Here is a 23027-nt window from a genome sequence, read left to right as displayed (position 1 = left end):
ACATGCAGTTAGTGTCTCTGTATACATGCAGTTATAGTGTCTCTGTATACATGCAGTTATACTGTAGTGTCTCTGTATACATGCAGTTATACTGTAGTGTCTCTGTATACATGCAGTTATAGTGTCTCTGTATACATGCAGTTATAGTGTCTCTGTATACATGCAGTTATAGTGTCTCTGTATACATGCAGTTATAGTGTCTCTGTATACATGCAGTTATAGTGTCTCTGTATACATGCAGTTATAGTGTCTCTGTATACATGCAGTTATAGTGTCTCTGTATACATGCAGTTATAGTGTCTCTGTATACATGCAGTTATAGTGTCTCTGTATACATGCAGTTATAGTGTCTCTGTATACATGCAGTTATAGTGTCTCTGTATACATGCAGTTATAGTGTCTCTGTATACATGCAGTTATAGTGTCTCTGTATACATGCAGTTATAGTGTCTCTGTATACATGCAGTTATAGTGTCTCTGTATACATGCAGTTATAGTGTCTCTGTATACATGCAGTTATAGTGTCTCTGTATACATGCAGTTATACTGTAGTGTCTCTGTATACATGCAGTTATACTGTAGTGTCTCTGTATACATGCAGTTATAGTGTCTCTGTATACATGCAGTTATACTGTAGTGTCTCTGTATACATGCAGTTATAGTGTCTCTGTATACATGCAGTTATAGTGTCTCTGTATACATGCAGTTATAGTGTCTCTGTATACATGCAGTTAGTGTCTCTGTATACATGCAGTTATAGTGTCTCTGTATACATGCAGTTATAGTGTCTCTGTATACATGCAGTTATAGTGTCTCTGTATACATGCAGTTAGTGTCTCTGTATACATGCAGTTATACTGTAGTGTCTCTGTATACATGCAGTTATACTGTAGTGTCTCTGTATACATGCAGTTATACTGTAGTGTCTCTGTATACATGCAGTTATAGTGTCTCTGTATACATGCAGTTATAGTGTCTCTGTATACATGCAGTTATAGTGTCTCTGTATACATGCAGTTAGTGTCTCTGTATACATGCAGTTATAGTGTCTCTGTATACATGCAGTTATAGTGTCTCTGTATACATACAGTTATAGTGTCTCTGTATACATGCAGTTATAGTGTCTCTGTATGCATGCAGTTATAGTGTCTCTGTATGCATGCAGTTATAGTGTCTCTGTATGCATGCAGTTATAGTGTCTCTGTATACATGCAGTTATAGTGTCTCTGTATACATGCAGTTATAGTGTCTCTGTATACATGCAGTTATAGTGTCTCTGTATACATGCAGTTATAGTGTCTCTGTATACATGCAGTTATAGTGTCTCTGTATACATGCAGTTATAGTGTCTCTGTATACATGCAGTTATAGTGTCTCTGTATACATGCAGTTATAGTGTCTCTGTATACATGCAGTTATAGTGTCTCTGTATACATGCAGTTATAGTGTCTCTGTATACATGCAGTTATACTGTAGTGTCTCTGTATGCATGCAGTTATAGTGTCTCTGTATGCATGCAGTTATAGTGTCTCTGTATACATGCAGTTATAGTGTCTCTGTATACATGCAGTTATAGTGTCTCTGTATACATGCAGTTATAGTGTCTCTGTATACATGCAGTTATAGTGTCTCTGTATACATGCAGTTATAGTGTCTCTGTATACATGCAGTTATAGTGTCTCTGTATGCATGCAGTTATACTGTAGTGTCTCTGTATACATGCAGTTATAGTGTCTCTGTATGCATGCAGTTATAGTGTCTCTGTATGCATGCAGTTATAGTGTCTCTGTATACATGCAGTTATAGTGTCTCTGTATACATGCAGTTATAGTGTCTCTGTATACATGCAGTTATAGTGTCTCTGTATACATGCAGTTAGTGTCTCTGTATACATGCAGTTATAGTGTCTCTGTATGCATGCAGTTATAGTGTCTCTGTATACATGCAGTTATAGTGTCTCTGTATACATGCAGTTAGTGTCTCTGTATACATGCAATTAGTGTCTCTGTATACATGCAGTTATAGTGTCTCTGTATGCATGCAGTTATAGTGTCTCTGTATACATGCAGTTATAGTGTCTCTGTATGCATGCAGTTAGTGTCTCTGTATACATGCAGTTATAGTGTCTCTGTATGCATGCAGTTATAGTGTCTCTGTATACATGCAGTTATAGTGTCTCTGTATACATGCAGTTATGGTGTCTCTGTATACATGCAGTTATGGTGTCTCTGTATACATGCAGTTATGGTGTCTCTGTATACATGCAGTTATAGTGTCTCTGTATGCATGCAGTTATAGTGTCTCTGTATACATGCAGTTATAGTGTCTCTGTATACATGCAGTTATAGTGTCTCTGTATACATGCAGTTAGTGTCTCTGTATACATGCAGTTATAGTGTCTCTGTATGCATGCAGTTATAGTGTCTCTGTATACATGCAGTTATAGTGTCTCTGTATACATGCAGTTAGTGTCTCTGTATACATGCAGTTATAGTGTCTCTGTATACATGCAGTTATAGTGTCTCTGTATGCATGCAGTTATAGTGTCTCTGTATACATGCAGTTATAGTGTCTCTGTATGCATGCAGTTATAGTGTCTCTGTATACATGCAGTTATAGTGTCTCTGTATACATGCAGTTAGTGTCTCTGTATACATGCAGTTATAGTGTCTCTGTATACATGCAGTTAGTGTCTCTGTATACATGCAGTTATAGTGTCTCTGTATACATGCAGTTATAGTGTCTCTGTATACATGCAGTTATAGTGTCTCTGTATACATGCACTTATACTGTAGTGTCTCTGTGTACTGCATTTGGTAAACATTGTCCAAGTGAATTGTCCAGCTTTAGTTTTTTCTTAGTTGTCTAAATCTCACCAATACCACTAAGAAATATTCCCCTTTATTGATGAATTCTGTTTTACTTCTTTAAACGGATTACAAAAACAATTCCCTAGAAAGTGCATCCGAGTTATTCACACAATCACACCATTCTATCGGAGAAGCACATGGCCAGAAGGACGGCCTTTTCTTCTTGGGCTCATTCCAGGGAGTTTTAAAAGAAAGCAACACTAAAACGTTTAGCAAATATGTTTAATAAAATACAGTGCCAGAAATCAAATTCTAATAGAAAACACAGCATATTGTTACAGTTGATTTATTTTAATAAATTAGTTTACATTTGAGTGAATTGTAACAAAGTCCCCAAACTGTTTTTGGCAGATTCTAATTGAAATGTAGCCTTGCAAGTACCGAAATACATTTTGCTCTTTAAATGTTTGTTTTAATAGCCATACTATTTTGCACTTTGTATTCTGATGTATTTATTTATTTATTCCCCATTATTGGAATCCTACGATAAGGTATGTATTCAGATATATCATTATATTAGCATTCTGTTTGCTTCTTGGATCATTTAAATGAGCAATCCAAACAATATTCTACATGTTTGTTTTTTTTTTTTAATTAGTTCTATAGTATTAGATAATACTTAATACCTTTTTTTTTTATTTTTAAATTCATATTTAATGAGTTTTAATATACTGATCATTCTTTGATTTCTATAGCTGATTTAGCCCACTTCTCCAGCAGTGCAAGATATTTGCAACACTTTCCTGTTTGTGATCATTTGTTGCCAATATTTCCAGCAATTTGAGCTGCAAACTGTAACAATAGATCATGTTACCTTAATGTTACTTTTATGCTAAAGCACTTATTCCCATTTGTGTTATTTATATTATTATGTCACGTGTATTACTGCTGTGAAGAGCTATGTACCCTAATGGCGCGATATAAATAGATATACATACCGCAGTAATATAAGAATACATTGCAGCTGCTGAGTAACACTGAAAGATAGATTTTGAAACTGAAAGGCAGCCATTTAGTGAACCCTGGGAAAGAAGATTTTGGTGATCGATTACGGGAGAACCAATCGATCGGCAGCTTGGGTAATTCGTGTTGAATAAGGGTAATCAGGCTACATATATTAAAACCAAAAACGTATTTGTTTTTTAAGCGGCTTGGATTGCCTTTTTAAATCTACATGTGCATACACTACCTTTTTTGGCTAAAGAATTGGAAGTATTCCTCTAATTTTGAGTTTGTATGCATGAAAACAAAAACATTAATTTGCCAAATGTGACCTAGCATAAAGTTGGGCATATTATACAAATTGGACCTTCACCTGTCACAATGTTCCCAAATCTACTGTCTTTGCACGTACTGTATCTGAGATCCTTTTGATGCAGGGAGCCTGACACGATTACTCACCCTATTATGCTATGCAGCGCAACACGGCTGATAGAAATGGACTTCAATTGTCAAGGCAAGCTACATCATTTTGGATGTAATACAAGTCCTGTGTGGGTGGTTTAAAAAGATCGTTAAAAAATGCATGTCCACCCACAAGAACCTATTGACTTCTGTAAAGCTTGTGCAGGTAATTGGTGTCAGAACAAGCAAAACATCATTGCGTTTGCTTCTGCCTTAAACTGCCTGAAGGGCTGTTGTATTTCCCAGTTCTGGTTTCAGCTTATGATGATAATACTTTGGTACAACTCGAGGAGATCACGCGTGTTATATAACGTAATATGCCAAGCTTGGGCACACCTTTCTTTCATCACTGGTTTTGTAATGGAATGTGAGACTCCGTAACTAATTGGATAATCAACTAAATATCCTGAAAGATAATTGGCGATTATGGTAAATTAATTGGTGCGTATTAAAAATAGTTGACTGACATTTTTTTTATTTTTGCATGGCAATTTTTGGAGAATTTCTGAGTCATATTACTACTGAACATATACAGACCTCATTGGACCTTTTCTTCTGTTGGTCAAATAGAATCGAGGCGTGTATATAATATTACAAATTGCAGTAAAAAAAAACCCCTTATTTGGAATTGACGCCCAAATTTTATGAACCAATGCAATCACCGCATTTTCCAAACCGTTGAATGTTTTACTTGTCATAGACTTTAGAAATTCTAATTCTTGTTTTGGAACTGTCCTTAAAACAAGAATACAGCTCTGTACTCGGACACACAATCCCTGCAGGCTCTAACTCCAACACCCACCACATCATATATCATATTATATGTATGTATATATATATATATTTATATATATATATATATGTGTGTGTGTGTGTGTGTGTGTGTCAAAAGGAGAGCGATTGGGAGTGACCAAATGTATACAACAAAAGACACAAATACCCAATGCTACATCCAATATGACAACAAATCTAGAGATATATACTTAACTGTTTGTATTCTCATGAATAAGGGTCATTTAGTTAAACTCTTTGGCCAAAGCATTATAAGCCTGCAGCCACGTCACGGGATGACCACTATAGAAGACAAACTGTTAAGTATTTTACTATATATTTTATGTCGCAATGGGCATTTTTGAGCTCTGTGTATTGGCAAGAACCAGATAACTGACTTGATGCTTCCGATGGCTAATGACCATTCCAGTCTACTTAAGTTTCTCTAATCTTCAGAATCACAGTTTGGTTTCATACCAGTTATATGCTAAGTGGACGCAAACGTGTAAATCTTTTCTGCATGGCACGGAAATTTAAAAGACGCAATACAAAGCACAAAGAACTGATGACAGAATAATGTGATGCTACATGTATGCAAGTGCTACATATGTTGTATATGGTGTTCCTGATTTCGAGAAAATAGGATGCAAGTGAACATGATATGCATGTTCTGAACATCTGATTTTCAGTCACTGCTGATGAGAACATATTTTTGTATTGATAAAGGTTTGTTGAAAGTTTGCAGCTACGCAGAATTTATTTGCAAAATATAGAAACTTATTGTAGCTGAGAGGTGCTTAGAACTGCAGTGATCTTTACATGAGCCTTTAGAGTATTGCCAACAAATCTGTCTGTCAAATGCAAATAGCAACATCGTAAAGTATACATATACAGTAGATATTTACCCTGTTTGTATGATGTATTAGGAACCTTCAAAAAGTGATGCCTGCAAAGTACAGTATGAGATGCTTTTAGCACAGTGGTTCTCAAACTATTTGTGTGGTCACATTCCCAGTTAATCCTAAAAGTATTTTTCTATTTCTCCATTACTTCGTTCTTCCTCACCCACTCTGACTTCATTTCCTCATCCCTCACTCTTCATATATATATATATATTCCCGTGCTCTATAAAAGAAGTGGCCAACACCAGTCCTTAAGGGACACCAACAGGTCAGGTTTTAATGATATTCCTGCTTAAGCACAGGTGACTCAGTGGCTCAGTTGAAGGCACACATGTTCTAAGTGACACTGCTTTGCATTTTGTCACATAAATTATATTTTGATTTTTATCATTTTGCATGAATGAAAGACTTTAGAGAGTGACAAAATGCAAAGAAGTTTCACTTTGTACGCGTGTGCTCTGCACACACCCCTTTGGGGGGTGGTGGGGGGTTGGGGGGGGGTTAAGAGTCATAGTTTCATCAGAGTTGGATATCTGCTTGCATCAAGTTACAGGAAATGTGTGAAAGGACAACAACTGGTCTAAGGCATCTTACTGTTACAGTACCGTCTTGGGGAAAGAGCAGAATCTTGAAAATGATCATCATCATCATCATCATCATAATCATCTTCACGTCCTCTACTTGCTACTGAGACTGCACACACAAGCACTGGTGACCAATTTGGTCATGCATGAGAAGCACTGGTCTAAAGGGACCTTAGCACCTACAAATTAGATTGACGCAATGATAATTGAACATTTTCTAATGATACATTGGAAAGAGTTGATTTTAGACCACTGTGGAAGTTTCTAAATCTAAAGCATATTTTGTACAGCAGGCGGGATCCTTCACGCGTCCCCGCTTCACAGGCTGCTGTAGATACGTTTGATAATATTGGCTTCTTCCTTGTTCAGAATTCCTTTTTCTACATAAGCGTCGGCTTGCTGATCGATGAAGTCTCTCAGTTTGGAGAGATCGTAGTCTGGAAATGGAAAAGCACAACGATGGTTACAGATCCTGCCATCCTGATGAAGATACAAGTGGTTGGTGGTCATGTGCATACTTTAAACAAAATGATCTGAATTTGTTCGCAGGTGAAAAATATCTCGTCTGTATCTACCAGGTCATAAATGCTGCTTTCATTACTTGCATTGATGTTGGCCTCTTACAGCTGGGGTGGGCAACTCCAGTCCTCAAGGGCCACCAGCAGGCCAGGTTTTAAGAATATCCCGGTTTCGGCACAGGTGGCTCAGTCATTGACTGAGCCAATGATTGAGCCACCTGTGCTGAAGCTGGAATATCTTGAAAACCTGACCTGTTGGTGGCCCTTGAGGACTGAAGTTGGCCACCCCTGATATATAAGAACCTGGCAACTTTTCCATGTTTAATTTGGGCAGGAACCATTCCTCAGTGTATCATGATGTGCAGCATGTTTTAGTACCTACTTTGGGAATTAGTGGAGACTCTGGTAATAATTATAATAAATTCAGTGATGAGGATGATTTTACATGCTGGACACAATGTTAGAACAAGGAAGATATCCATCCTTCTCTGCTGATAATTCCGCATGTACACACAGTGCTCTGTTAGATGGATCCCATAAATATGCAGTGTACAACATTTTTCAAATATGTTTCAAACAAAAATTGCCTGGTTTGAAACCTTTGCAGCTACAGATTAAAACGAACCGACAACTGAGGTGTCGGACACAAGTAATCCTAGATTAAATGTGTTCTGGATTATTTATTAAACCGCGATAGTGCCAATCTGTAGATTTCAATGGGAGTTGCTGTGTGATAGGGGTACTATCGGCACTATTGCAGTTCAATGAATAACCGCCCATCATTAATCCAATAACATGCAGTTCAGTGATGGGAACTGAACATGTTACTTTGTTAATGCTTTTAAACTCAATTTGTTTTCTTTGTTTGGTTTTTTTATTACCTGCTTTGCTTCCTTGTTTGTTGTGAGTCTTCAGCCACTCAATATTCTTTCTGATTGCTTCTAAATATGTTTCAACCTTCCCTGGAGTAAAACATTAAAGCGCATTAGTGATTGATTGATTTGACAGATCAATAGGCAGTTTGACATAACACGTGTGAGATGCATCGGAGTGCTATAAATCTGTTCTCCCACTTATTTAATTAACAATATATTCAGCACATTTATCATTTTCAGGGACATCAAGGAGACTTGGTGGTATAATAATTTCCAATTTGCATTGATAGCACATGACCATACACTGAATACACATACTAATGATATTTCCCTTTCCTGCCAGAGGAAATGCAGTTTAAAGGATTGATAATTTGGCGCCAGACCAACGTTCTGCATTAAGATTGTTATTACTCTGTCCAACATGGCCTGAATAAGTCATGTTCATTTTAATAGAAAGATACTTTTTTGTCAATATGCAACTCCAGAAAAAAACCTTTACGTTCATAATTCTGGTCTGTAGAATTTAACCCTTAAACATCATAAATAGCGGCTGACTGCTTAGTGCCTCTAACCCACATTTATGAGGATAATGAGATTTCTTTGTCAATAAAAGATAGGAAATAAATACGTCATCATTCACTTGGTTGTGAAAAGCATTCAATAGAATTACCGACAAATAAATCATGCTATGAAACTCTCCGACACTGTGGGTGAGATTCGTGAAAGGTGGATGATGCATTTAAATTTGGGGATGGTCGATCATTTTTAGGACTTAACGCCGTATTCACAAATGTATGAATATTATTTATTCATAAGTAGGTTGCGATATGCATGCTCGTACACAAAAATGGGGGCAATTTAGCATTAACGCCCGTGATGCAGAGGAGCGTTAATTTATAGACATCTAGTGATGCAGTTATCGATGTGGGGGTGGGGTCAGATCTACGCTGCGCCATTAATGCGAGCTTCATGACATCATGTTATCAAAACCAGTAATGGACGCTATGATCCCCGAGGTTAGTACCAATCCACAAAGCTAATTATATACAACAACAACAGCTGTTGGTTATCTCATTCACATAGACTTAACAGCATGGTAAGTTGGAACTGCCTAGCGTTATCTTATCATTACGTCTTACCTAAAATACCCGAAAATATGGGTTAGAGCAGTGGTACTGTATCTAATTTAGTCACATTTATATTACTGAGAAAAAGAAAAAAATGTGATAGCGCTAAAGTTTAAACACCAATATGATAATAAGCAGTGATATAAATATCCTTTACATAAAGGTAGGCTGCCTGGCACCTACTGCTGGTACAAACAGATAACAACGTGAAAGAAAAACCTGGCGCCAAATGTTCAAATGGTAAGTCCTGTGATCCTCAAGGAATCTGCAAACATGCTTGACAGGCAACAAGCAGGGTGATAACAGGCGATGTAACAACAGTGTCCTCTCTGCGCAGGGGGTAGTCCTGGCAGAGTACAGACTCTGCTCCGCTGGTGCTCTCGCCCGAAATCCCTTCTGCGGTGTACAGGAACCGTACCGGTGATGGAGGCAGTCTTTCGGGTGCACAGCCCAACAGCACGTGTGGCCGGCTCACCTTACTTCCTCCTCCTTGCTCACAGGCAGTCTCTGCGCGCCCGCGCACGAGTGTGCCCGTACACTTAAAGGGACAGGGGCTGCTGTCTGGATGCCGGGGGCTAACAGAAAACTGTAAGCTCTGGACCAACTGCTCCAACAAAAGTTCAATGCTATCTCAAGGTGACTGTGTCACCTGCCCTACGCGTTTCGTAGATGTGGAAGTAGATTCACCGGTACGGTTCCTGTACACCGCAGAAAGGATTTTGGGCGAGAGCACCGGCGGAGCAGAGTCTGTACTCTGCCAGGACTACCCCCTGCGCAGAGAGGACACTGTTGTTACATCGCCTATTACCCTGCTTGTTGCCTGTCAAGCATGTGTGCAGATTCCTTGAGGATCACAGGACTTACCATTTGAACATTTGGCGCCAGGTTTTTCTTTTTTCACATTTATATTACTGCTTTTTTCACTAATTTTCATTGCAGTGGTACTGTAGGTGGCACATCTATCTCAATGTCCTGTATAGCGCATACACAGGGCGACCCCTGCTCTTGTGTTCTTTTTTGAAAACTCCAAAGGTGGAGCGAAGAATCAATCTGGGTTTGCAAAGGCGATTTCTAAGAGCCAAGACTTGAGCCATTTTCTGAAAGTTGGATGTGGTCTTTGATGTTCTTGATTGATTTGGGGATTGCATTCCGTTCCCTGGCACACTTCACCGGTGGGTGACGACCGGCTCGTCTAGTGCATAACCTCAATGGATGCAAATTACATGTTTGTGTGCATGTGTGTAATCTCCCCCTCTTCCCCCTCTTCAGTGAGCTTCTTAATGCCGGCAAGCTGATGAATACTGTCCCACTGCTCTCCTTACACTGGGAACTAGTGATTACCACAGTCATAAGGGAGCGGGGAGAAGCTACAATCCACACCAGAAACATCTCCACTACCTCTGCACTATGGAGAGTGGACTGTTTGCGTGACCAGTGGCTGGGGGCTGCAGTTGAAGCCACCAAGGGCCACTTGTTGCCCACCAATGGGTTATAAAGAGAGAGAGAGCACAACCCATATTTCAGTGTCTGGAGGGAGCCACACCACCTTTAGCTATGACCTAGGTAACGCATCGTTAAATCGCTACGCTAACTGTAACGGAGCTCTGTGGATGGGCATTGTTAGAGGGAACATATCATTAACACTAATGTCTGTTCTAGCTAACGCAAGGCTCAATCTGGCTGGAGACGGCACATAACACTGTTGGAGAGCTTTGCCGCTATCCCTTAGCACTTACCAGTGCTAAGTTAATGCCTCATTAAGGTTAAGTCAATAATGGACCTTTGTGAATCTGGGCCTATGGCTTATAATTATTTAACTCCTTTGATGCTGGAGGCTCCCAATGCATTGCACAGGTATGCCCTCGGACACCAAAAGGGTTAACACAAAACAAACACCCAACAAATAAAACATGAAAAGCACACCATACATAGGTGCAAATAGTAAGCCTGTAGTAACCCAAGTGGCCAGCTGAATATGGCTTAAAGCAGCAATACTAGTTTAACCCCCCCCCCCCTTTTTTTATTTCTTATTGGTATATCTAAAGCAGCAGTAGCCAACTTCAGTCCTATATCCTTCGTCAGCACCAGTGCTGCAGTCTTCGACTGAGCCACTGATTGAGCCACCTGTGCTGAAGCAGGGATATCCGAAAACCTGACCTGTTGGTAGCTCTTGAGGACTGGAGTTGGCCACCCCTGATGTAAAACATATGGCAGTGTACTGTATAATTTTACATTCTATGCTGACACACAAATTTACTTTCCAAACCCTGACCTTACACCTGCTGTACAGACTAAGGTTTCTGAATGTCTCTCTGCGATATCATCCTGGAAGGCCCTCCGCCGCCTTAAACTTAACATGGCAAAAACAGAGCTCCTCATACTTCCTCCCAAACCTACTACCTCCTTCCACATTACTGTCGGAAGCACTATCATACACCCAGTAACACCAGCACGCTGCCTAGGGGTCACACTCGACTTCTCTCACATTCAAAAGATAGCTAAAACCTGTTGTTTTTTCCTCCGCAATACCACAAAGATACGCCCTTTCCTCTGTTGCTCAACTGCTAAACCTCTGACACAGACCCTCATTCTCTCCCGTCTCATTACTGTAACCTCCTGCTGTCCGGCCTTCCTGCCTCTCACCTGTCTCCCCTACAATCTATCCTTAATGCTGCTGCCAGAATCTACTCTTTCCTAAATCTGTCTCAGCGTCTCCCCTGCTGAAATCACTCACCTGGCTTCCTATCAAATCCCGAATCGCACACCCAATTCTCTTCCTCACTTTTAAAGCTTTACACTCTTCTGCTCCTCCTTACATCTCAGCCCTAATTTCTCGCTTTGCACCATACCTATTCTCGGTTGGCTTGACTTATCTGGTCTATGTATATGGTTGTCATTATATACATAGGCAAGATAGCCTATCGCCCGCTGGGGTAGATGATAAAAACAGGTGCTAAATTGGGGCGGTAGCCCGATATCGGCGCTCGGTCTGTATCACGTGAATAAGTAATTAGCTGCTCATTTGCATGTGCATTTCCATACACTGCTATTAAAACTAGCGCTAAGTAGAGTTCGAGTTGGTGTTCCATTCAGCTGCCGGAGGTCGCGGTGCAGACATTTACTTTGGCAATCCTTCTCCCAACTCCCCATCTGCTCACACCTTGCGCTTATTGTAAGTTCTATGTTTTTATCGCTGTATCACTGCTGTGTTGTTTTTTTAATGTTGCGTTCCACCATCAGTGGACTTTTTATATAATACTTTCTTTTCAAACTGATCCTCCGTGCGCTGTCTGCTTGTGAGACCTCACTTAGGACGTATCGGAGTACTCCTGCTGGTGGCTGCAAGGGGATTTCAGTAATTATTCGTTAATACGTGGGACGACGCGAGCGCGGATTTCACTAAACTAACGCTGTGGATGTTGGTACTGTAGCTGTTTACTGACCAGGGAGTTCTGTTTTGTGTATTAGAATCAAAGATTTTAGGGCACAATTGTAGAGAATTGTTGACACGCACTGGACAAAGAAATACACCTGATATTACCTTTTGGTTCTTCACTGTCTGTAGGCGGTTTTACGTCCTCGTGTTTGGTGGAATCCTTTACGATTTCATATTCTTTCCCCGTTTTTTCTGCCTCTTGTTTAGTGCTATCTGATTCTTCATCATTTTTGGATCCTAGAGCGAAAAAATAGTCATTTATTTCTTCTCTTGTGGGCTTCTGGCTCATAAATTCCGGCGTAGGGCACAGAAACCCTCTTAGTCTCTTTCTAACCTTGTATCTCAACAAACGTTTGTATTTGGGGAAAAAAAGGAAACACTTCGCTAGATAGTCACCCATTGATTTTTAGATTATTCCCCCCCCTTTCTCTTAACGCTTACATAAAAGATTTGACAAGAATTCCAGTTTAGAATCATGTGGTGTCCACATTTTCTCTGTGTCAAACCCACTAGATAACTATTTAGAGGCACTCCTGGCGACTCTTTTTTTTTTTTTTTGTGTGTGAGTGCGTTATTTATTTTTAAATTGATTTTGAAGCGGGGGGTTGCCGGAGCAGAACCGCGTTAATTTTAGCTTCGGGGTCCCCCTGCTTCCCGAGATACCTCGGAATGTGGGTGCCGGCAGCAGCCTGGACGGAGCAAGTCGGGGATATCGAAATGACGGCTTAAATGTCCTGTGGGCCAATAGGAAGCTGTGACCTCATCCCTTGCAGCTTCCTATTGGCCCACATGACGTGGGACCATTAAACTGTGCAGAGACACCAGCACTCCCTCTCGAGGTCTGTATCTCGGGAAGCAGGGGGTCCCCGGAGCTGAAATTAACCTATTAAAAACCATAATGTCACCAGGAGTGCTCCTATAAAGGCTGCACATTAGTCTCATGGTTCCAATACATGTACAGCTTGGTCATTTGCTGCTTAACGAACATGCAGTTCAGTGCAGGTGGTGTGGTACTAACGATACATTTATCATTACCTTAGCATAAGAACTTTGAGGAACCAGTTACCTGGTGTCATGGAAGATTTGAATTTTAGTCTCTCTTAACCCCTTCAGTGGCCTAATGACATACAGCGTACGTCATGGAAAGTGCCACCACAGAGGCTCTTATGGGGAGGGTCCCGGCTTTTGGGGCTCTGTTCTGACTTTTCCGGGTGCTGTCCCGGGTTTTTGGATCCCCCTGGCGAGCGCCGACTGCGCATGCGTGACATTGGTCGGGACAAATATGGTAACCCTACTTATGGGGCGTACGTTCGTTATTTGCACCCTGAAGGGGAGGGGACCCGCCCTTTCACTTCCGGTCTGGATGGCCGGAACCGGGAAGCGATCACGTGACGGTGAAGAGCGCTCACGTCTTCCATCCATGCCCACGGAGACGGTAGGACCCACTGACACAGAAGGGGTTAACCGAGTTGGAACCTGTGTCTGTTTCTTACAGGAACTGGTGTTGTTTTAAACCTCCCCGGAATCTTATGTTAAATAGGTGGACTGACATCAAGTGCAATGCAGCAATCTCCCCCAGAAGCCTTCATGAGTTGGACTCATACTGTTACTGTCTTTGTCACCTGAGCATGTTCTGTTACCAGCGGCGGATCTGACAATCCACCGCCCCTAGGCACTTACATGCAGCTGCCACCACCCTCTGAATCACAGTGGACGTCACACAGCATCGCGTTGCCATGGTAACGCAACATTATGACGTCATTTAACACCGCATTGCCATGGCACCGAGACGCCATTCGACGCTGCGGTTCGAAAGGAGGAGGGTGGCAGCTACATGTAAGTGCCTTCCCATTAGGACCGATTGACCCAAGAGTGCGGCAAATGTATACGGGGGGCGGACATTTTGGGCGCCCAAAAAGTTTGCTGCTCTAGGCCCAATGGGAAATCCACCACTATCTGGAACCACGTGCACTGGGCTCTGGGGAGAGCTCCATTTTAACCTCCCGGACATGTAAATATTTCAAACGCTTATATCTCGTGAATGGAGCAGAGGAGTTTAAAAATACAAATAGCATTGGGAAGGGCAAGACCAGATCTCGCCAGTAGTTAAAATAAAATGCAAAAGAATTGGTATGTGATTGGGGTGTTTTAAATTGATATTGTAAAATATATTCCGTAAACTACAAATCTAAGAAAGGGATTTGCCTTTTTCATCATATATCCAAATATTTCAGTGAGTGACCGTTTCACACATTTGTCACTAAACATTATTAATGTAAGTTCCCCACTGAAAGTAACATTTTGTATTTGATTTTTTGTTCTTTGGTGAGAAAACCAGCGCTTTTTACATCCATGACCGCAAAATATTCAAACACAACACTAATTCATAGAAACAATACCTGCTGGCAACTTGTTTTTGGGATAGAGTGAGGTTTTTCCCAGCTTATTCTTTGTTTGCACAGCGATCATGGTGTCTATGTTCTCTGCAAAGGAAAATTTATTTAAATAAATAGTATTATACCATTTTTGCTTTACATTTTTTTTGCCAACATTATGCTCAATGACAGCCACTGTTATTAAACACGATGGAAAAAGATATTGATAACAAAATAAATAAAAACAAGTTTAGTTTTTGGACTGTTAAAATAAACCATGGTTTGCACAAGGAGGATAGGCGGGTCTGAATCCAGATCTAGCGCTACTGTAATAGGAAATAGCGCTACTTTTAGAAAGGAAAGGTATACAGGGATGTACCAAATAAGTATACATGGGAAGGATGTTGATCCAGGGATTAATCCGATTGCCAATTCTTGGAGTCAGGAAGGAATTTATTTTTCCCCTTATGAGATATCATTGGATGAAATGACACTGGGGTTTTTTGTTTGCCTTCCTCTGGATAAATAAGTAAGTACAGATATAGGATAAAGTATCTGTTGTCTAAATTTAGCATAGGTTGAACTTGATGGACGTACGTCTTTTTTCAACCTCATCTACTATGTATCTATGTAATGATGGTTGGATAGGACTGACTACGTTTCCATCGACAATGGGGATCACACCCTATGTGGGCCCTGGGCATCCTCTTCATAGCAAGGCGCTTCCTTGTTGGTTGTAGTCGTCCCAACTCCCCTGTCTTAAAAACAGGAGGGCGGTGCGGCGTGGGAGTTGTCGGTGAGCTGTGTTCCTCCCGAAGGTCTGGTGGAGTGCTTCTATTGAGCGGTCAAAGATGACCTCACCCCCCCACCACTCTTCCCCACTGTATTATTTTAATTGTGATATTGTGTTTAATGTTTTTATTGTAGGGCATGTACACATATGTGCATTAAAATGTTATCATTGTTGATGCCTATATTATGTATTGTGTCCCTTTGTTACATTTAAAACGGTGAATAAAAAATGGGTTGGAAAAAAAAAAACATATTAAAATAAAAATCTGTATCTAGTGAACATTTTAACAGTATATAGCAGGGGTGGGAAACCCAGTCCTCAGGGGCTACAGTACCAACAGGCCAGATCTTCTGAATATTGGACTGAGCCACTGATTGAGCCACCTGTGCAGAAGTAGGGATATCCTTAAAAACCTAACCTGTTGATGGCCCTTGAGGACTGGAGTTACCCACCCCTGCTACATATAGGATACCTTGGTAAATCATTTCTAGTGATGTATAAATGGTTCTTAAACAAAGAAACCTGTTCATGGCACTTTAGTTTGTCATCAGTACATCCTACAGTATGTGTACACTTCCTCTGTAATTGCCAAGCTGCTAATAAATCAGATAGGTTGCCTGGGTTGGAAGCCTTTTCCCATGCAGCGCTCACAGAAATGTTCACTTATGTCCATAGATACACAATAGGCTCACAGCCATCTGCGCACAGGTGGTCAATGTTTGCTTTGAGGTACATTAACGCATCGTTGGAAGTGAGTCATCCCCATCCATGCATGCGTCTGCGACTCGTTCCCAAGCAACTGATTGGCCTATTCGCTTTGCAGACTCTTATCATCCTGGCATTTTGTTTGACTTGGATACCTTTAATGTAATGGGCCATAAGAATCCCAGGAGCGTCTGTTTTTAGGTCATGCTCTCCTGTTGTCAATGTGCTTATCCAGTATTATAGGCTGAGGCTGCGGTCCCACTAACTACTACAGCGCACGCTGTGCGATCAAGCCCCGCCCCCCTCCCCCAGTACCTCTGGTCCGAGTCCCTACCTTGTCGCGCACCTTTCCCCAGCGGTGCGCGACAGGTTTTCAGGCAGGCAGGGGAATTTGAGTTTAGTGTTTGCGACGGAGGCGTGGCCACGCCCCCGCCGGCAGTTCAGCCAATGAGGGCGAACCAGCCGCGGGACGTCATGGCCACGCCCCCACAAACCCACCGCCATGCCCCCTCCCGTCGCAAACCTTCCCTCTCCCCTCAGACCGCGGTGCAGCGCTGTGCACGCGCCGCCCCCTACCCCCGTCGGGCGCGTGTGCCACAGTGAAGACTGGGGACTCACCCTAAAGCAGTAAAATTCAGGGCATTATTGAAATCCCTGCTCTCTGATTGGTTAAAATTCCGGACATTATTCAATCAGTAATGGCCCAGAATTTTTGGCAGCTTGCCAAGTTTTTCAGCCAATCAGCTTTCAGGTTTCATTCACAAAGAGTGAAATTTGCACTTAGACAGGGGAGGTGATTGGACAGAACACACCAGCAAGGCACTGACTCCTCCCCACCCTGTGTTCAGAGAGCTCCGCACAGGAGAGGGAAGGGAAAGGTTTGTGTGTCTGCTTAGTGTGTTTTGTGGGTGTAAAGGGGGTCAGCAGAGTGTTTTATAAGTGTGTGGGTGTAGATGGGGCAGCAGAGTCTTGTTGGTGTGTTTCTGCTGTGTGTGTGTGTTTTGTTGGTGTAGAAGGGGAGCTGCAGTGTGTGTGTGTGTGTGTCTTCAGTGTGTGTTTTGTGATTGGAGGAGGTTGCAGAGTGTTTTGTTGGTGTGTGTCTGCAGTGTGTGGGTTTACAGGGGGCTGCAGTGGGTGTAGAGGGGGGGGGGCTGGTGTGTGTTTTGTGGATGTAGAGATGGCAGAGCCTGTATTGTTGATTTGTGTGTCTCTGCAGTGTGTGTTTTGTAGGTGCAGAGGGGTGGGTGAAGGAGGGGTGCAGAGTTTTGTGTGTGTCTGCAGTGTGTGGGTTTACAGGGGGCTGCAGTGGGTGTAGAGGGGGGGGGGCTGGTGTGTGTTTTGTGGATGTAGAGATGGCAGAGCCTGTATTGTTGATTTGTGTGTCTCTGCAGTGTGTGTTTTGTAGGTGCAGAGGGGTGGGTGAAGGAGGGGTGCAGAGTTTTGTGTGTGTCTGCAGTGTGTGTGTTTACATGGGGGTTGCAGTGAGTGTAGAGGGGGGCTGCTGGTGTGTGTTTTATGGATGTAGAGGGGGCAGCAGTCTGTTTTGTTGGTGTCTGTCTGCAGTGTGTTTTGTGGGTGTAGATGGGGGGGGGGCGCAAACTTTTTTTCCCTGCGCCCCCTTACCGGCGGTCCCCTCACTCCCGCGCCCCCACTCACCTGCGCTCCGGCGTCACGGCGTCATTTTGACGCCGCGTTGCCATGGCGACGCAGGAAGGAAGCCGCCGGAGCCTAGGTAAGTGAAGGTTTACAGAGGCCCTGCAGCTCCCCCGGCCTTCTGGAAGCGCGCAGGGCCTCTGTAAACCCCGCGCCCCCCCGCCGGCAGTCTCGCGCCCCCCAGTTTGCGCACCGCTGGTGTAGAGGGTACTGCAGAGTGTGTTTGTGTATAAAAGGGGGGTTGCAGAGTGTGTGCTTGTGTGTATAGAGGGGGGACTGCAGTGTGTGTCTGTAGTGTGTGGGTTTACATGGGGGCTATAGTTTCTTTTTGCCAACTTGCTCTTAACAAACACACAGATACCCAGCAAGCTCTTAGAAATAAAACAAGAAACAAAGAAGTGCAGAGCAATATCCAATATGACAAAAGTACACAGGGAAATACCTATATATCTCTTGTAAAAGGGTCATTTAGTTAACCCTTTGGCCAAAGCGTATAAACCTGCGAGCCACTTAAAAGGTATGACCAGTTCGCAAGTCCTAACACTAACTGATTAAAATCCTTATTTACCTCTATAATTAGAGGAAGAATGGTCTTGGAATTGAACCTGTCACAACCAGCTGCATGAAAAGAAAACCTGCTTACTTGGAAAGTGGGGAGGGGCGAGCTTTAAACCCTGGATGGGAGGGGTACATTTGGGGGGTTTCTTAGAGCCTGCTGGGTATCTGTGCGTTTGTTAACTTTGTCCAGCTGGTCTCAGCTGTTTTGGAGGTTAGTGGCTACTGGAATTACTTTAGTAAATGAGACTTCATTGCAGTACATCTATCCAACTATCTATCCTCAAGGGCCACCAACAGGCCAGGTTTTAAGGATATCCCTGCTTCAGCACAGGTGGCTGAGTCATTGATTGATTCATTATTCATCTGAATCTTGCTGTCTCTCTGTCAGCCTATCTCTGGATCCATCTCTTTGGGACTTTACATGTTATCCGGTTGCAGGCTAAAAGTCCGCCCTTGTCACTAGTATTATTACTCTCTCCCATTTATTTCCCTGTGTGCGGGTTTTAATGTCATTCAGATTTTACAGCCGCACAGTGCCATGAACTGGAGTCAACATTAATACCCAACATAATGGAACCGGTGGCCAGAAGAAGACACATTGGCCTTCAAAACGCTTGATCGTTAATGTGACATTAGCTAGGAGGTCAGGATGTTACTGCAGCTTCCTGTTCTGCCGCTGTTAGGAGTGTTGTGTTATCCAAATAACAGGTTGACGTCAGTGATAGCTGCCAAGGTAAAAATAGACTACACTACAGAGCAGTGACATAACTAAATTACTTCATTACTGTCATTTTTCTTAACCCCTCCACTGCCGGAAGGCCTGCAACACATTGCTCTGCAGTCCCGTCTGGCACTAAAGGGGTAGCACTACTAATCTGAAATGTATCTATAATAATAGTCTGTTCTTGTATAGCGCTGCTAGTTTTACGTAGCGCGTTACAGAGACATTTTGCAGGCACAGGTCCCTGCCCTGTGGAGTTTACAATCTATGTTTTTGGTGCCTGAGGCACAGGGAGATAAAGTGACTTGCCCAAGGTCACAAGGAGCCGACACCGGGAATTGGACCAGGTTTCCCTGCTTCAAACTCGGTGCCACAGTCCGTGTCTCTGAGCCGCTCCTTAAGCCTACAGTATATAATTAAGTATTATTTTTATGATTATGTATATATATATTTATTATAAATAGAAAATGTGCACGGTAGACACGTTTTTGAGCCCATCCAGTAATGGATTAGTTATTTTGTCCACACTAAACACATTAAACCATTTCCTTTATGTTACTGGTAATGGATATGAAACCTGATATCATCTACTACACTATGCACTTCATTTCAAAAGGTAGCCTTTATGCAGCTTAAATGTACACCCTTGCAATTATTGTTACTGGACCCATTAGAAAAATAACACATGTTCAACATTCAATTATCTCTGACTCAGGTTTCTAAAACGACATTGTCGATTATCAACAAACGCTAAATCCTTTCACAAGCATGAAGGATCCCGTAATAAATACACTCCTTTATTAAGCGGTGTCTTCCACAAATAAAAGCCGCCATGGCATGATGTATTGAATCCAATACAAAAACACCCTAACCCTGGACGATAAGGCCCAGGCCATGGTGCCTTTGCCCGAGCTGAGGCGGGTGCTTTCCCTGGCCATGGTCGATGGGCCGTGGGGGGTGTTCCTAGGGGCGTCACGGAGCTGGTTCGCCCTCATTGGGCGAACCACTCACGTGACCTGCGTGTCGCGCCAAGAAATCGGTTTCAACGAATTTCTTGCGCAACGCTTGCACCCTCCTGCCACCGCCCGCACGGTCTATGAGCACGATCACTGCCTTAAACAGTCTGATTGCGCCCCCTCCATTGCGGACGCCTCCACGCGGTTTCCCACACCATGGACTCAGCCTAAGAAACGCACAATCTTAGTGAGCTCAAAAACACAAACTCACAGTCTTATACATTTATATATTTAACGCAGGACTACAGGGGTTAAAAAAAAATGTTATTACAGGATTGAAGCAGGGGGTCTTCGGAATTTAACTGTTAATCTCAGCTCTGAGGACCCACTGCTTCCAAAGATACTTACCTCAGAGAAAATGTGTGCCTAACATAATGGCAGCGTTTAAATGTTACGCATCTTGGCCAATAGGAAGCTGTGATGTCATCTAGCACGTCTTCCTATTGGCCCACGCTACTGGGACATTTACATGGAAGAGAGATATCGGCACCCCCCTACGGAGGTAATTATCTCTGGAAGCAGGGGGTCCCCGGAGCTGAAACTAACACAGTTCATTTTTCGAGACTCCCTGCTTCAATCCTGTAATTAAAAAAATGTAAAAAATGAAATCCGTATTGCTGCTTTAAAGGGGCATTTCCTCCTCATGTTTTTGTTGTAATAAATGCGGAAGTTCTATATTTGTTACATCAATGCAGTTATATCTAAGCTATCGACCGATCTGCAAAGATCCTGCTTCCCAAGGCACACAATATGACCGCCTATTTCAAAAGAGGAAGTGCTGTCGCTACCCAAATGGTTACTGTAGCAACCCGAGGAAGCGCAATATTATTAAAAAGTAATCGGGGCATAACGAGTGGGTGTGGGGGGCGGGGGAATGCAGGAAGTCTTATCTGATCTTACACAACTGGTTTATTTAATTAAAAAAGGATTTTGAATGAAAAGCTGCCTTTACAGTGATCATTTTGCGCACTGGTTTATACTGTGGTAGAACGTAGGCTGCTACTGGCGCCAACGCAGCTTTCAAATTTAGTCGACTTCCAATACAAATAATTTGTTTCTTACTAGAGAAATAATGTAAAAGACAGAAAAGCCCAATGGTACATCCAATGTGACAAAATACATAAATATAGTATTTAACTATATACTATTTACTATGTATTTTGTCACATTGGCTGTACCCTTGGGCTTTTCTGTCTTTTGTTGTATACATTTGGCCACGCTCAGCAGCACTCCTTTTGACATAAATATATATGTATATGATGTGGTGGGTTTTGGGGTTGCTGGGATTGTGTGTTTGTTAGAGTAAGGTATGTATGTCTTTATTTATATAGCGCCATTAATGGACTTAGCGCTTCACAGCATTAATACACGTGACAATCATATAAATAACACATAAAGGGGAGAAGTGCTTCAGACATAAAAGTAACATTTAGGAAAAGGAGTCCCTGCGCCGAAGAGCTTACAATCTAATACTATGCCATTAAAGCTATCAAAGACGATATCCATTCAAATGCAAGCAACTAATATTGGCAGAATATATACCGTTGCCCACAGTGGCCAGATGATAAGCCAATCGATAAATGTAATGTTTTTGTCTTAAACAAAGGTTCAGCCAAGGTAACATGTTTCCTCTTATACCCACCCATCTCCTTAGTTTATTTGAGACCAATAGCCGAGGGGATTAAAACTGGTTTCTCTTGTTGAATAAGTAGGCTTTGGGTTTCATTATTGTCTTGATACACAAAGCAAGGAGGCAAGACAAAACATCCAGGACTTATACATTTTGTGACACGGCAGTTGCCAGTTGGCTGGGTGCACAGACTGCTGTAGAAACAGGGGACTATACTCGGGTTAATCCCTTCTGAGACTGATAATACTGTACAGGTCGCACCTCCGAAATACGTAAACTAGCAAAGCCCAAGTACAGGTTTGTTCAAGGATCTTTATGAAGACAACTGTCATGACACTTAAATACTCTATCAGGGGTGGCCAACTCCAGTCCTTAAGGTCCACCAACAGGTCAGGTTTTAAGGTTATCCCTGCTTCAGTGCTGGTGGCTCAAATTGAGCCACCTGCGCTGAAGCAGGGACATCATTCAAACCTGGCCGGTGGGTGACCCTTGAGGACTGGAGTTGGCCACCCCTGCTCTATATGGAAGAACATGAACAGTAAAAAAAAAATGATATATATATATATATATATATATCTCAATTATGGATATTTAATATTTAGTGATTTTCCGTATGGAGGATGTTTTTGTGCCCACTTTGCTCTTTTTCTGAAGGACAGCATACTGTAGCTTGGTCATGGGAGCAGGGAGCGAAATTGCAGCTTTCCACCTGCCAAAGGCTGGCCAGTTATTGTTACTGGCAGGTTAAGCTGACTTGTTACTGCCCAGCTATATCCAGCCAGTTAAGCTGTCTGCAGTCAGGGTTCATGTTAGAATTTTCAGTACTCATTCGCCAGTCTCTCACATCCCTCCTTAATTGTCCCGATATATGTTGGGGTGACACCATCCAGTGTACCCATCTTAACTGTTTCATTGTGTTCTATTTTTGAGTTGCTTCAATAAATAACTTCATTTACTGAAAATGTAAATTTTGGTAGATCAACAAAAAAAAAAAAAGCGTTTGGGAAACAAATCTGTAAACTGTCCAGACATAACTGGTAGGACATTTAATAAAAAGTATTTCACTCCTTATGTGTTTCTGATTTGCAT

At 42.2% G+C, this 23027-nt stretch overlaps 1 protein-coding gene across 1 annotated transcript in view; it reads right to left on the bottom strand.

Moving 5' to 3' along the window:
• Nucleotides 1-3074: 3074 nt before the first annotated feature.
• The window catches only part of SCG3 (secretogranin III), a 33674-nt gene continuing 13721 nt past the window's right edge, over nt 3075-23027 (bottom strand). The window contains exons 9-12 of the mRNA XM_075575681.1: nt 14887-14970; nt 12593-12724; nt 7931-8011; nt 3075-6968 (exon numbers count right to left, since the gene is read on the bottom strand). Of these exons, the coding sequence (XP_075431796.1) occupies nt 6850-6968; nt 7931-8011; nt 12593-12724; nt 14887-14970 (416 nt within the window). The 3' untranslated portion in view covers nt 3075-6849. The remainder of the gene's footprint in view (nt 6969-7930; nt 8012-12592; nt 12725-14886; nt 14971-23027) is intronic.

Source organism: Ascaphus truei, chromosome 18 (genome assembly GCF_040206685.1).
Source record: "Ascaphus truei isolate aAscTru1 chromosome 18, aAscTru1.hap1, whole genome shotgun sequence".
Taxonomy (NCBI): domain Eukaryota; kingdom Metazoa; phylum Chordata; class Amphibia; order Anura; family Ascaphidae; genus Ascaphus; species Ascaphus truei.
This window is presented reverse-complemented; position numbering and strand designations above follow the sequence as displayed.